At 56.0% G+C, this 14,463-nt stretch overlaps 1 protein-coding gene across 2 annotated transcripts; it reads right to left on the reverse strand.

Moving 5' to 3' along the window:
• Positions 1 to 511: 511 nt before the first annotated feature.
• On the reverse strand, positions 512 to 14,455 carry G6PD (glucose-6-phosphate dehydrogenase). 2 transcript variants are annotated; one of them, XM_074324268.1, is made up of 13 exons: positions 13,966 to 14,455; positions 13,016 to 13,143; positions 5,277 to 5,314; positions 5,084 to 5,192; positions 4,146 to 4,363; positions 3,350 to 3,508; positions 3,104 to 3,229; positions 2,682 to 2,775; positions 2,152 to 2,338; positions 1,618 to 1,853; positions 1,468 to 1,544; positions 1,252 to 1,344; positions 512 to 1,161 (listed from the first exon to the last, which is right to left on the reverse strand). In XM_074324268.1, the coding sequence occupies exons 1-13, from the start codon at positions 14,063 to 14,065 to the stop codon at positions 1,071 to 1,073; spliced, it is 1,656 nt and encodes a 551-aa protein (XP_074180369.1). In that variant the 5' UTR covers positions 14,066 to 14,455; the 3' UTR covers positions 512 to 1,070. The 2 variants fall into 2 exon arrangements, with proteins under 2 accessions (XP_074180369.1, XP_019574715.2); XM_019719156.2 differs by lacking the exon at positions 13,966 to 14,455 and adding an exon at positions 13,715 to 13,884.
• Between the last annotated feature and the right edge of the window lie 8 nt (positions 14,456 to 14,463).

Here is a 14,463-nt window from a genome sequence, read left to right on the forward strand (position 1 = left end):
CCCTGGACCATTCCCTCCCGCCTGGCATCCAGCGTTAAGCACACAATCCCACTGTTTCTCCTTCCCAAAGACTTTTCACCTCGTGGACTGGCAGTGTGTGCAAACGGCCCACAGCGATGCCCGGAAGTGACCTGGCTGGGGCAGGGACATTGTCGGGGTGGAGGCCCGCGTGGGAAGTACACACAGTGAAGCATTCAGGTGAAGGGTGAAAATAATGTGACTTCCGCCTGTACCCCATGGAGTGGGGCAGAACGAGGGCCGACAGGTGAGGGGGACTCTGGAAGTGATGGGGCGCAGGGCTGGGTCACAACAGGACACAGGATTGGGGTGAAAGATACCCAGGTTTCTGGCACAGCCAGTGGAGGGAAATGGGTAACAGGGAGGGCGTGAGGAATGGGTCCCCAGAAAGGCAGGTGGTCACAGGCCCTCCACCAGGTGGGCTGGCCTCAGGTGCAGGCACCCTCCTTCATGGTTACAGGTGGCAGGAAGGAAATGACCAGGGGGCAGGTGGGTCTGTTCGTGGATTTAATGGCAGGGGGTTGAGGCGGAGTGTCCCACCTGCTGCTTCTCCCTTTCTAATAGCGAGGGGGCACCTGTGGTTGGAGTGGACTATGGAATGCAGAGTTGGGCTGGTGGGGCAGATGGACATTCAGGGGGCCCAAGACATGAGGGACTGCTAGGCAGCACAGGATTCCCCTCCAGTGGGTGACCAGGAATGTAGAGTGGACGCGCTTGCGCCCCTTCCCCGGGTTCTGAGGAGCTAGCCCACCCATCGACCCTCCCCCTCGTCCCTAACTCCTGTCCTAGGCTGAGGAGCCTGGGAGAGATGGAAGGGCCACTCTTCTCTTTTCTGTTGGGGCTCAGTCTGTGGACAGAAGCTGGCTCAGGCAGGGCCAGTGACGGATGGAGAGGTCACAGGGTGAGTGTCAAGTGCTTGAGGAATGTAGTTGGGCCCGGGGCCAGGAATGTGAGGCTGAGGCCTATGGTCCCGAAGTCCTCCCGATGTGGGGTCAGGTGGTGGGAGGGTGGAGATGGCAGAGACAGATGGGGGTGGGCGGGGGTGCCAGGGCTTAGAGCTTGTGGGGGTTCACCCACTTGTAGGTGCCCTCGTACTGGAAGCCCACTCTCTTCATCAACTCGTCTGCCTCCGCTGGGCCTCGGCTGGAGAGTGACAGGCAGAGGGGAGACGTGAGGGAGCCACTGGCCCCAGTGCCCTGTCCCCAATCCCTGCAGCCTGCCCCAACCCCTCACCTGCCATAAACGTAGGGGATGGGCTGGGGCTTCTCACGCTCAATCTGGTGCAGCAGCGGTGTGAAGATGCGCCAGGCTTCCCGGAGCTCGTCACTGAGGGGACATGCGGTGACTTGGGGGGGGGATGGGGACATGGTGCGGGGGAGGGAACGGGCCTCCCACATGGCCTGGAGCCCAGCCTGGCCCCCGCGGCACAGGCACAGAAACGCCCCTCACCTGCGCACGAAGTGCATCTGGCTCCCACAGAAGACGTCCAGGATGAGGCGCTCGTAGGCGTCGGGGAGCTTCACATTCTGCAAGAGGGGGTGTTGCTGAGGCTGCACGTGCATGCAGAGGCCCCTGGTCCCGCCCCGGCCGGGCGCCCACCTTGTATCTGTTGCCGTAGGTCAGGTCCAGCTCCGACTCCTCGGGGTTGAAGAACATGCCGGGCTTCTTGGTCATCATCTTCGTGTACACAGCCTCATTGGGCTGCACGCGGATCACCAGCTCGTTGCGCTTGCACTGCTGCTGGAAGATGTCTCCAGCCACGTCTCGGAACTGCAGACGCACCTCGGCCTTGCGCTCATTCAGGGCTTTGCCGCAGCGCAGAATGAAGGGCACACCTGGTGGGGGCAAGGCTGGCCTCAAGACTGGCTCTGCCAGCGGCCCGGGCCACATGCACATGTGCCCACATGTGTGAGGGAGTGACAGATTGGAATGTGTGTGACAGGCTGCGTGCGTCTGAGCAAAGGTGTGTGTGCATGCACGTGTGGCAAGGTGGCCGTGTCCCACCCTACTGGCCCTCTCCCCTCTAGTGTCCCCTGTGGGCTAGTCGCTGCTCCTGAGTGGGTCGGACCCCAGGGAGAAGAGTTCCATGAGGGCACACCAGCCCTGCCTGCCAGGCCCAGACATGTCACCTACCTTCCCACCTCTCGTTCTCCACATAGAGGACGACAGCTGCGAAGGTGGCAGTGGTAGACCCGTGGGGCACTGTGGGGTCATCCAGGTACCCTTTGGTGGCCTCACCCTCTCCACTGGGGTTCCCCACGTACTGGCCCAAGACCACGTTGTTCGCCTTTACCTCGGAGATACATTTCAATACCTTGACCTGGGAGAGAGGCAGGGGAGAGAGTGGTCCCTTGGGTAACGAGGTGGAGCAGCCTGTGCACGGGTCAGAGCATGCGGAAGCCACGTGACCTGGGGGTGGGCTTCCTGGAGGAGACACCGGTTCAGCTTTCCTTGCTGACCCACGGGCCCTCCAGGAACACTCTCACTTTTTCTGAAGCTGAGGCCTACAGAGACAATGGGTCTGTTGCCCTCGGTCACATAGCAGTGACCATTAGTCCCACAACATGACACCTTGGCCTTCTGACTCCTACCCCAGGGCACCCGGGCTCAGGGCTGGCTGCTGGGGCTGGTGGCAGGGACCAGGAGGGTGCACGGCCACCCACCTTCTCGTCGCGGACATCGTCCGAATCAGTGGAGGCGGGTTTCTCCATGGCCACCAGACACAGCATCTGCAGGAGGTGGTTTTGCATCACGTCCCTGGTGAGGAAGCAGGCAGAAGTTGGCTCAGGGGTTTCCAGATTGGGAGGAAGGCATGACAAGTGAGCCCACCTCAGCCCTTCCCTGTTGGCCAGGTTCTGGGGGCTCAGGGACTGAAGTGGGGCATTCAAGCAACAAGTTACAAGACTTGCTTCCTGATGCTGAGTGTCTGCCAGGTCACCTCAAGGCCAGGAAGGAGACGGTGACCCTCCCTTCACAGCCACGCTGACCACCCAGACACTCCCGCTGTGGAAGGTGAACCTCAGGTGGGGATGAAGGAGCCCCCTCGGACAGGGAAGGGCACCCCCGCATGGAGGTGGACTCTCACCGGATGATCCCAAATTCATCGAAGTAGCCCCCACGGCCCTCAGTGCCAAAGGGCTCCTTGAAGGTGAGGATGACGCAGGCGACATTGTCCCGGTTCCAGATGGGGCCGAAGATCCTGTTGGCAAACCTGCGGGAGGGGCAGGGCAGAGGCTGGCACGGCATCTGACAGGGCAGCAGCAGGCCAGGCGGGGGCCCCGTGCTGCCCGACCCGATGCCCCTGGGCTCTGGGGCCCACGCCTGGCTGTACCTGAGCACCATGAGATTCTGCACCATTTCCTTGCCCAGGTAGTGGTCGATGCGATAGATCTGGTCCTCGCGGAACAGGGAGGAGATGTGGTTGGACAGGCGGTCAGAGCTCTGCAGGTCCCTTCCGAAGGGCTTCTCCACGATGATGCGGTTCCAGCCTCTGCAGGAGCCCGGCACCTCGTCACCCCCAAGACCCCCTCCTCGGGGAACTGCTGGGGCAGCTGGGGGAGGGTCCTCAAGGGCACAACTATCTCCGTGGGTTTTAAAATGGGACAAAGTCCCTTTCTTTGCTAGTCCCCATTGACACTGAACGTGGCCTTCTGCATTCAGAACCAGGACGAAGTGACACAGAGATGGCTGTGGCCCAAGCCGCTGTGCCACAGGCAGCGGGACTGTTGTGGAGCAACACTGCCATCTCATGGTCGTCGGGGGCACCTTGGGAAACGCCAAAAAGCCAGAGAAGCAATCGGCAGCATTTTGTGGAGCCACAGTTCCACCTTGTGGTGCCAGCGGGGACTGCTACCAGGGCCAGCTGGGTTTTCAGGGAGACGGACTGTGTCTGTCTGTCTACAGGAGCGTTCGGAATGTAAACACGTATGGCTGTCAGAAAGCTACTGCATGTTAGGCTATTCCCTCCTTTGTGCAGCTAGTTCACGTAGAGAACACACAAGGGCATCCATCTTTTCAGACTCCCTAGAGCAGTTTGCCCCAGGGGCTCTGGACAGCTGCCAGGGCAGGCCAGACTACGGCAGGGCACACCTAGGAGGCAGGAAAAGGGGGCAAAAGACAAGCCTTACGTCTGGCTCATGCAGGTCTCTCGGATGTTCTTGGTGACGGCCTCATAGACAGTGGGGGGCAAGGCCAAGTAGAAGAGGCGGTTGGCCTGTGTCCCCTGGTGGAGGGAGTTTATGTGGCTATCAAGACGCTCATAGGAGGCTGCGTCGTCGTACTGGCCAGCCACATAGGAGTTGCGGGCAAAGAACTCCTCCAGCTTGGGCTTCTCCTCTGGGGTGGCCTGGGAAAGTGGGACACAGGGATGTCGGGCCCTCCTCGGCCCCCTCTCGCTCATCCCACAGCCAATCCTAGCTCTCCACTGGGTTCACCCCTATTTAGTCAGCTTTGCACACCAACAGGGGGAGGCCAGGGCTGCATGAACACTGCAGGAGATGGGGCCCAGCAGTCAGCCCTGGGGACCTTGTGCCCTAAGACAGAAGTCAGACTTCAGGAAAGTTTGATCTGGGAGAAACGCATTGCCGACAGATCTCTCTCCAAATTCATTACACCAAACTGTGGTGTGTTGGGAAAATGCAAGTCTATAGGATTTCCATGGTAAAGTGGCTTTTTCAGCTCCTGGTCCTGGGACACAGCTGCGAGGGACCTCCCCTAGGTGAGGGGAGCTGGGAAACAGGAGTCTCAGGGTGGCAGGGTCCCTGACCCCGCCCTGCGCCCAGTGCTCCTCCTGTCATCAAGGAAGAGCCGGGAGCAGGTAGGCAGAGTTTCTGCACCAGTTTGGCAGGGCAGTGTGGGTGGCACTGAGGAGGGCAAGAATGAGAAGTGCGAGGGCGTGAGTGGCCCCAGGCGGCTGTCCTAACATGGCTCTGCCCCTCTGCCAGGATAGCAGAGACAGGCCAGGCCTTGGGGGGAGAAGGAGCAGAGAGCGGGAGCAGGAGGAGGGAAGAGCATCCTGGGATGGGATGGTAGAATGCCCCCCTCAGAGATCCTGGAAGCCACTCACTTTGAAGAAGGGCTCGCTCTGCTTGCGGATGTCTGCCACCGTGAGGCGGGAGCGGGCATAGCCCACGATGAAGGTGAACTCGGGCAGAAGGCCATCCCGGAACAGCCACCTGAGGGCAGAGCATGGCTGTGACCAGGGCAGGGAGGAGTGCATGGAAGGCAAGGAGGGCAAAGGGCAGCGGGGTGGCACTTACCAGATGGTGGGGTAGATCTTCTTCTTGGCCAGGTCACCCTGTGGCAGAGGGAACAGGCATGGTTAGGAGAAGCTGGGGACACGACCTAGATCGTCCTCCCCACTTGGAGATGTGGGTACTCGCTCAGGGTCACCACTGAGACACGAGCATAGCTGTTTTGCCCCTGTAATGTAGCCAGAGGACTGTGACTTAGAGCCTGCTAGCCCTTTACCTTGACCCTGAGCTGACAGAGCCTGCACACCACAGGAGCCACTTTGAGGTGGATGGGCTTCATCGAGGCTGGCCGGGAGGCCCCGTGATCAACTGGCCACCCTGCAATCACACAGACCACCTCTGGTCTCAGTGCAAGCAAGCGAAACCAAACCCAGACCAAAAATCCCACTTTTGAACAGCTCATGGGCTAAAGAAGAAAGCCTGAAAACTCCATTCACTAGAAATATGGAAATAGCACAGATCAAAACTTGTGACGTGTGGCCTTTTTTTGTTAGGAAAAAAAAAAGAATGGTTCAAAATGAATGGGCTAAGCATTCAATTTAAGGAAGTTAGGAAAAGGACAGCAGAATTTTTAAGCTGAACAAATTACAAGGTAGGAAATAATGAAAAGTAAAAATTAATAAAATGGAAAACAAACCAAAAGAAAAGATGAAAAAAGCCAAAAGCAAGTGTTTGAAAAACACTAATATAAACAGACAACTCTCTCACAAAATTGCTTTTTAAAATGCACCAATAATTAGGAGTGCAAAGGAATAAAACGATATCGTGCCAACACAAAAGAGGGTTTTATGAACCATCTTTCTCCATGTTTGACAACTTAGATGAAATGAACAAACTTCTAGATAATCCAACATACCAAAATGGAGCGAGGGACCTGAGTGGGCAACAGTCATTAAGGAAATGGGATTGCAGACACCAACCTTCCCAACCAACACAACCCCAACCCTGACCCTGGCATTGGAAGCTCTGCCAACGGGTTCTATCAAAGTGCCAGGGAGAGAGAGCTCCAGTCTAAGGCAAACTGCTGCAAACAGAATGGGGAACACTCGCCAAGTCACTTTATGGGGCTTGTAGAACCCTGGTACTGAGACCTATGAGAAAGGCAAATGGGGACCCCCAGGCCATCTCACTTGTGTCCACAGGTGCTGATGCAAAATCCTGCAGAAAGTATCAGCAAACCCAATTGTGCAATGTTAAAAATGTGATGTGTCAGAACCAGGTTGGCGGGTACCCCGGAAACAACAGGTTCGTTTCATATTGAAATTCACATTAACAAATTAAAAGGAAAAAGCTGTAAGAAACCTTCGTCTACTTCTATTAATTTTTAAAAAATCTAGCAACCTTGCTAGACTTACCAGATGTAGATAAAGTGTACTAGAGAATTCAACATCTATCATGATTAGAGCTCTTACCAAATTAGGAACAAAAGGGAACTTCTTTACTTGATAAAAGCACCTATAAAAACCCCACAAATACCACACATAGTAGGCAAATGTTAAGAGAATCCAATTTAAACAACCAGGATCAAGAAGAGTGCCTGCTAGTGGCTTTTAGTCAATGCCCAGCTAGAGGCCCTAAGCAGCGCAGCAAGGCGGGAGAATGAAATGGCATAAGGCCCAGAGAGGCGGCGACACAACTGGCGTTATTTGTAGCTGGTGGTCTGTCTATTGAAACAAAACCACCTCAAGCCAAGCTATGGATAAATTACCATAACGAGAGTTTAGCAAGGTTGCTAGATCAAATAAGTCAATAGATGGGAGTAAGCAAAGATTTCTTAGATAGGACACAGACAGCAATAACCAGAAAAAAACTTGATAAACTAAGGCTTCATCAAAATTAAATACTCCTGTTCACAAGACAGCATTAAGAAGAGGAATAGACAAGCCACAGGCTGGGGTAAAACATTCACCCAATTTATCTGTACCCAGAATTTATAAGCCACCCCTACAACAAAATAAGAAAACAACCCAATTAAAAATGGGTAAAAAATTTGATCAGATGCTTTATAAGGAAGGGAAACGAATGACTAATAAACACTTGAGAAAGTCTAGATCATCAGTTGTCAGAAAAACGCAAATTAAACCACAATGAGACACCACTTCGCATCCACCAGAACTGGCTAGCCTCTGAAAGACTGACACCACCACGTGCTGGAGAGGAGGTGGAGCAAACACCTGCCCAGCAGCGTTCATGTACAATACCCCCAAGCTGGAAAGAAGCCAAATGCTCGAAACAATCAACAGGTGGATGGACAAGCTGTGCAATCATAGAGTGGGGTACAACTCAGTGACAAGCCATGAGCTAGTGATCCGCCCACCCTGCAGGTGAATCTCAAAAACATTATGCTCAGCTGAAAACTCAGACACAAGGCGACTCTATGAGTTCACTTAAATGAAGCTCCAGATTATTTAGGCAAAAATTAATCTATTGGGATAGAAATGACGTCAGTGCCTGCCCGGAGCAGGGGGTGGATTGACTGGGAAAGCCATCCGAGAATTCTCTGGGGAGATGAAAATGTCTTATATTGTGGTAAAGCTGTGTAACCAATTGCACAGTTAAGATCTGTACATTTCAATGTGTACCCATTTTGCCTAAAAAAAGAAGACTGAAAACAACAATTATTGAGCACTGGGTGGGGAGTGGGCGACACAGGACGGCAGAATGTCGTGGCAACTGGGCGACGGACAGTGCCGTTCATTGTGCTGTTCTGTCAACTTGGTGCCCGTGTGAAATTGTCCAGAATAAAAGTCAGGGTACGACACCCAGCAACTGCGAGCCACAATATGGTGAATCCCACAAATATGGCAGAAGACTCGCTAGAAAGAATCCCTGTTCAGTGGCTGTAGCCATTCCAACACGCTTTAGTTTTGTAACCTCACAAATGAACTCTCCCCTCCAGGTGGAAGAGGAAGAGGTAAGGATGGTCACAGGCTCCTGGCGGAAACCAGAACAGGGGGCCCTTTCATCTGCCTGCCCTGTAATTGGAGAATGGGATGGGCCTGGGAGCAACCCACGCTCCACTGAGCCTTGCCAATGGGGAGGGGGGTGAGAACACGCCACTTCGAGATGGACTGGGCTCGCCCCGGGCAGAAAAATCAGCCCCAAGATAAAGACCTGGGTAGTCAATGCAAAATTACAGTTTAGAAGTACTGTCAGCTCTGGATGAGTTCATTTCTATGAACGATTGCAAAATGGAGGCCATGTGACCAGAACCGAAGCAATCCTGACCTCGTTAAAACCCCCCTGGAGCCAGGCAGTTAGGAAGGCACCGGGAGCCTGGGCGGGTGCTCCTGGGTGGGAAATCCTACTATGAGTGGGAGTGGGTGCAGGACATTTCTGAGACTGAAGGCTCCGTGGCAGCTCAGGGATGCCTGGCGCCTGGAATGTTCATGTTCCTCCTGTTCTTGGCTTCGCCTCCAATCTCCTGGGGTGACCTGACCTCCCTACGCAGGGCTCCAGGTGAGGACCTGGCACGTGGACAACTCCCAGTGTCTCATCCCAGACTCTGCCAAGCACCAAGCGCACACCGGCAAGTGTCTGCTGGGCATCTCCAGACTTGACTGGGACCCCAAACTTCCAAAGGTGGAGGTTCCCAAACTACGGTTTCCTGGGTCAGTATCCCTGCCCAAACCTGCCAACTGCTCAGGACAGAGCTCCCAAATGCTCTGGAGTGGGTCCCTATCATAACTGCCACCTTCCACGTAAACCACTGCCACAACCACCTCAGATGGGTGCCCTCACTGGTGCCTCAGGGTCCAGCGCTGACCCGCAGCCCGGGCTTCCTGCTTCCCCTCCAAGTCCCTCAGCGCCCAGTAGCCGCGATCGCAACACTCCTCAGAGCAAATCGTCAGTGCCTGCCTCTGGCGTCTTTCATCACTGGGGCCAGAGGGGGACTCTGCTCGTCACCTTGGCTCAGTGTTGGCCCTGCCCACTCCAGAGCACTGGCTTACTAGGGACCAGCCCTCAGGAGAAATCATCAGAACCATGGCAGGCAAATGCCTGCTAGCCTTCCCTGTGCCAGGTAATGTTCGCTGACCATCAAATTCCAGCAGGCTGGGAGGAATTAGGGCAGACTATCGGCGATAGACTAGCGGCAGGGAACTAGTCTCCTGTCTGCTGAGTCACGGTGTCCCACACCCCAAACTGTTTGTTCTTGTGGCTTCGTTTGGGATTAATTAGCGATAGAACCTGCTTGCCTTGTTCAGCTCATCCCCTGCAACCCCTATAATTCTCAAAGACAGATCTGCTGGGCTCCAAGTCACCCAAGGGAGAGGTGACTTACGACCTAGGAAGTGGGGGGTGTGGGGCCTGGCAGCTGCTCTCCTTGGGCTGGGGGCAGCCTGCCCTACCTGCTGGCCTGGGCTGGACTCCTCTGCAAGAAGCAATGTGAGAAGATGCTGACCAAATCTAAGCAATCCACGTGTGGGGACAGGGCAATTACAGGGGCTCCTGGTGAGCTGTGGCAATCTTTCCCAGCCCCCTCATTTTGCCCGATGACTACAGCGGGGATGGGGGACACAGTAACTTGGTTGGAGAAGCACGACCTGATTAGGATCTCCAGCCACCAGGATGTGGCCTGGCTGGGGCAAAGGAACCTAGGCCACCACCTACCTGTGGCTGCCCAGCTTTGTCTTCAGTCTCCAGTGTTAGAAGTCCACACTACTGCTGATATCTGTCTTTGAGAATTGTAGGCGTGGCAGAGAGCTCCAGAGGCTGGCTGCCAGCTAGAGGGCCCACAGGGGTGGGCCATCCCATCCCCCTAGGGTCAGTCAGGTCAAGGATCTGCTGGGTCCCCCAGGGTGGAGCCCGGGTCCTGGCTGGGCCCCAGCTGGCTCCTGGCCACTGCAGTGAGAGGACTGGGGTAGGCGAGGCTGTAAACCAACAAAAGAGCTTCCCTCCTGCACCGTGGGGCTCATGAATCACCAGGACTTGGGGGTGCCAACAATCATCATGACACAGCAACAATCTTACTGGCCCAAGGGGGAAGGCAGCCCAGAAAGATCCTGAGGAGAGGGAGGGGCTGGGGCTGCCAGGTCATTCCTTGCACAGGCCCGTCATTGGGATGGGTTCTGAGCACTCAGTGAGCTCATGGCCCTTGTGGTCCGGGTGGGGAGACTGAGGCCCCTCGAGGCGAGGGGCTCACTGAGGACCCTGCAGTGAGCCAATGCTGCCCAGGCAGACTCCCAGTCCTATCTCTTTCTCTCACCCCCATTTCTCTCTACACCCCCTGGAGGGAAGCATCGCTCCAGGCTGGCCAAGGCCCTATCAGATGGGGGAGGACATAATGGACCAGGCCCAAGTTTCCTCCCCTTGAGCTGGTGTGTAGGGAGAAACTGGTTGCTTTCATTCCAGAGTTTTCTGGACTGGGACAGTAAGTACCTCCACTCCCTTTCTGCTTGGGGGTGGGAATCCTGAGATGGGGAGAAGTGGCTACATAGTGGGGCGAATAGAGAGCAGCCCCAAGCCCATTGGGTAACTCTGCGAACCAGCGTTGTGATGCCCCCAGGAAGGAAGCTGGGCGTTCAGAAGATGGTTGGGTAAGTGAGTGAGGGAGGAAGGGGCAGAGGATGGCCACATGGGCTCAGCCTGTCCCAGGGTGCCCATCAGCCACTGGGCAGTGTCTGCTCTTCCCTTTGTGTAGAGTCCTCCCTGGGCCCTGGCTCTGCAGGCCTTGCTCTGAAGGCCCTCCTCAGGAGATCTGTGTGCTGGGGGGAGGGGGGACTGGGGACACAAGGGCCCGTTTGTGTCTTCTGTCACATGCGCCACTCTGAAATCTTACTGGGTTGCTAACTCACCTTGGGTCCCAGTCCCCCAGCACACAGGTCCCATGAGGAGGGCAGGGCCTGTGTCGCTGCACTGCAGAGGAGGTACTCAATCGCCACTTGATGCCTGAATAAGCAGAGAACTAACTGGTTTCCCAGAGAACCACCGTGCCTACTTTCTACACGGAGGGAGCAGGCATGGGAGACCTGCTTCTGGGAGCTGTTCTAGGTGCTGCCTGAGCATGGGAGGCCCACCTACCCCACTCCAGCCCCCTTGAACTGCAGGATGGAGAAACAAACAAGGAGGCTCTTCTTCGGAGGATCCCCTCCCCACAGCCTGTCCTCCTCTACTCTGCACCACTGAAGTGGCACTTTCCACTTCTGCTCTGAAAGCTTCTGTTTATCGCTCCCAGAGCGGAGGGGAGCAAAGAGGAACCTCACCAATTGCAGGAAAACAAAGTTGCCCAACCCCAAGCTGGCCACAGCGGAAGGCAATGAGGAGCTACAGAGTCAGCTCGGCAGAGCCCAAGGAAGCCTTGGCATTTGCTTCAAAAACCCTTATTTGCTACATAGAAACATAGAGGTTCAGAGAAGGGAAGACACTTGCCCCAGGTCACACAGCAAGCTTGGATGATCTCAATGAAGTGTCTAAGAGTTGAGGGTCTGGAATTGTAAGCCATTTATTGTGGCCTGGGACGCTCTATTGGGGCATCCTGTGACTGGAGGGAAGGAAGAGAACTAATCCTGAGTTACTTTCTCCTCCAAAGTTCTTGGACAAAGGCCTAATGGTCAGAGTCCTTGGTATTAAGGTTTGTGGCCAACACAGGTATGGCTCCTCTAAGGGGACCAGGCTGGGGCCAAGGTGGACGTCACACCTGCCCCCTGTGTGCTGCTCCTGTGTACTCCCCAGCTGTGGACTTACGGGGAGTCAGAGGACAGTGCTTAGTGCAGGCCTCCCTTCCCTCCCACTGGCAGAACCTTTCTCCCCCACGCTGCCTCCAGCCCTGCATTCTGGCTCTCCTCTCCCAAGTTCTAATCAGAATCCCAAAGTTGGCAGGGAGCAGCCTCTGCAAAGGACAGTGGCATGCTGATACGTGAACAAAGAACCAAGGTCCTCCAGAGTGAGGGGAGCGTGATGTGGATGGCACAGAGAGACAATGCCTTCCCTGTCAAGAGCTAACTAGTTTGGGTAGAACTTTCCCTCAAGATGATATACTAAGTTACAGGTAAAAATGGTCACGCGATGCTTAGCAGATGCTTGGTCACATTCAGGGTTCAAAGTGAAAAGAGAAGGCCGCTTTAACTTCGAGATGAAGCCCTGGCAACTCATCTCACCAGCCCCTGCACACATCTTGCCACCTGGCAGAGATTTCATTTCCACATGGTACACTGGGTGGGGGCCTTATTGTGGGGGCCATGACCTTTCCTATCAGAGCAAAATGGCAGTGCCACTGGCTAGACAATGGGGCAGGTCACAGCTCCTCAGCAGGCCTTGGAAGTTGGGGCAAAGAGACAGTGTTCAAAGAAAGGTTGAGTGTTTGTCCCCAGGGAACTTGACGTGGTAGAGAGACAAGGTGGAGATTGGGCCTCAGATCCTGCCTCTGGAACTAATTGACTGTGTGACATTTGTCAAGTCACAAACAGGTTTGAGAAAGATATACACAGAATGAATAGCCTCCCTTGTTTGCATCTCAGTTTTCCCCATGGAGGAAGCAATCCAATCAGACAGTCCCTAAGGACCTTCCAGCTCCAGGACATGGGTCTACATTCAATGGCTCTGCAGGTTTCAGAAATGCCTCACAGTGTGTGGATACCCGGTGTGCTGAGGTGATAATGGCACACGAGCAGCAGTAAGAGGGAGAGTCCAACTGAGCAGAGCCCGTGTGGCCCCACGGCAACCAGTTGGGAAAGCTCAGGCACCCAGCAGGAAGAGACTTTAAGCAACTTCACACTTTTAAGATGTGGGGCCTGGGGGAGACTCACCGATGCACCCATGATGATGAAGATATGTGTATCGGACTGATGGAAGGCATCACCCTGGTACAGCTCTTCCCGCAGGATCCCGCACACTTGGGTCCGGCTCAGGGCCACCTGCTCTGCCATGATGCTCTCTGGTGAAAGAAAGACTTGTTGACAAGGCACGAGAACAGAAGAGCTCTGAGAAGATGGTCCCTTTCTTCAGGGGTCTTTCGGGCTCTCACCCAGCTGAAGTCTGATTATTTGAAACCACTGGCTGTGAATGGGGGGAGGTAGGATGGTTGGGGGGTTAGAAGCTGCTGGCTCTGGGCTCCGGCCATACTCCCCAGGCAGCCTTCTTTCACAGTGTACATTACAAAATTACCCAAAGCACTAGTGGATTCCAACGAGAGCCTCAATTCTGAGGGACTGGGTAAAATAAACCCTGCCGGAGCATCGCACGATGCTAGTTTCATCTCAGCCTGGAATCAGGCGGAAACCCCACAACAAGCTGGAGCATGTTAGACCCTGCAGCTCCAGTCCACCTCCTAACAAGTTGGGAGATCATGGCAACTCCCTGCCTCTCTCACGATCTCAGTCTCCTCGGGGGTCCACTGGAATGCGTTAAGATTCTCTGATTTTGCCCGGCTCCCCAGCAAGGCAAATCGAAAGGCCTCGCGGCGCAGCACGCCCCGACACCGGTGTGGCGCCCGCCCACTTCGTTACCTGAGCTTCCTGTCCGCCTCTGCCCGTTGGTCTCTCAGCCCCGGAGTTCCCGGACGTTTCCGGGGGCTGCGACCCGCGGGTCCATTTAACCAGCGGGGGCGGGCGCCTGAGCTGAGCTGACCGCCTCAGGCGAGGCGCGTGGGCGGGGCCTCCATGGGCCCCTCCCTCGCGGGGGGCAGGGCAGGCGCGCGCGCATCTCAGCCCCCCCCCCGCGAAGTCCCCTCCCTTGGCCCGCCCCATCCCTTGGGCACCTGGACCGGCCACTGCCTGCTGTTCCCGCCGCCGCTGTGTCGCGTCTCCGATGCCTCGCGAGTCCACGAGCAGCTCTGCGCCGTTCGCCCACGTCTCCATAGCCGGCCCTGCCCCGCCCCTACACTCTGATTTTGCTCCTCCGCCCCCGGCGGCCCGGCGCCCTCGTGGAGGGCTCACTTCCGCCGACAGTGTGGCCACGCCTCCTCGACCCCCGTTTATGGGCGGGGCCGCCTTCAGCCCCGCCCCCTCACGGACCGGTCAAACCTGTCCTGCTAGGTAACCTCGTCGTGGCTCCTCCCCTAGCAGGGGCGGGGCGGCCGAGCGCCCGGAGGCTGGATGCCACACCTCGAGAGACAAGGGGGATTGTGGGTTTGACGCCCCGGAAAGTAGCGGGTGGGGAACATCACTGGGGAGCGTCCTGCGGGCCGGCCGAGGGGGCTCAGGCTTCCCTCTGGAACAGCCTCCCTCACATCTCTTCTCGACCTCTTCGGAGGGGC

This window comes from Rhinolophus sinicus, chromosome X (assembly GCF_036562045.2).
Source record: "Rhinolophus sinicus isolate RSC01 chromosome X, ASM3656204v1, whole genome shotgun sequence".
Lineage (NCBI taxonomy): Eukaryota > Metazoa > Chordata > Mammalia > Chiroptera > Rhinolophidae > Rhinolophus > Rhinolophus sinicus.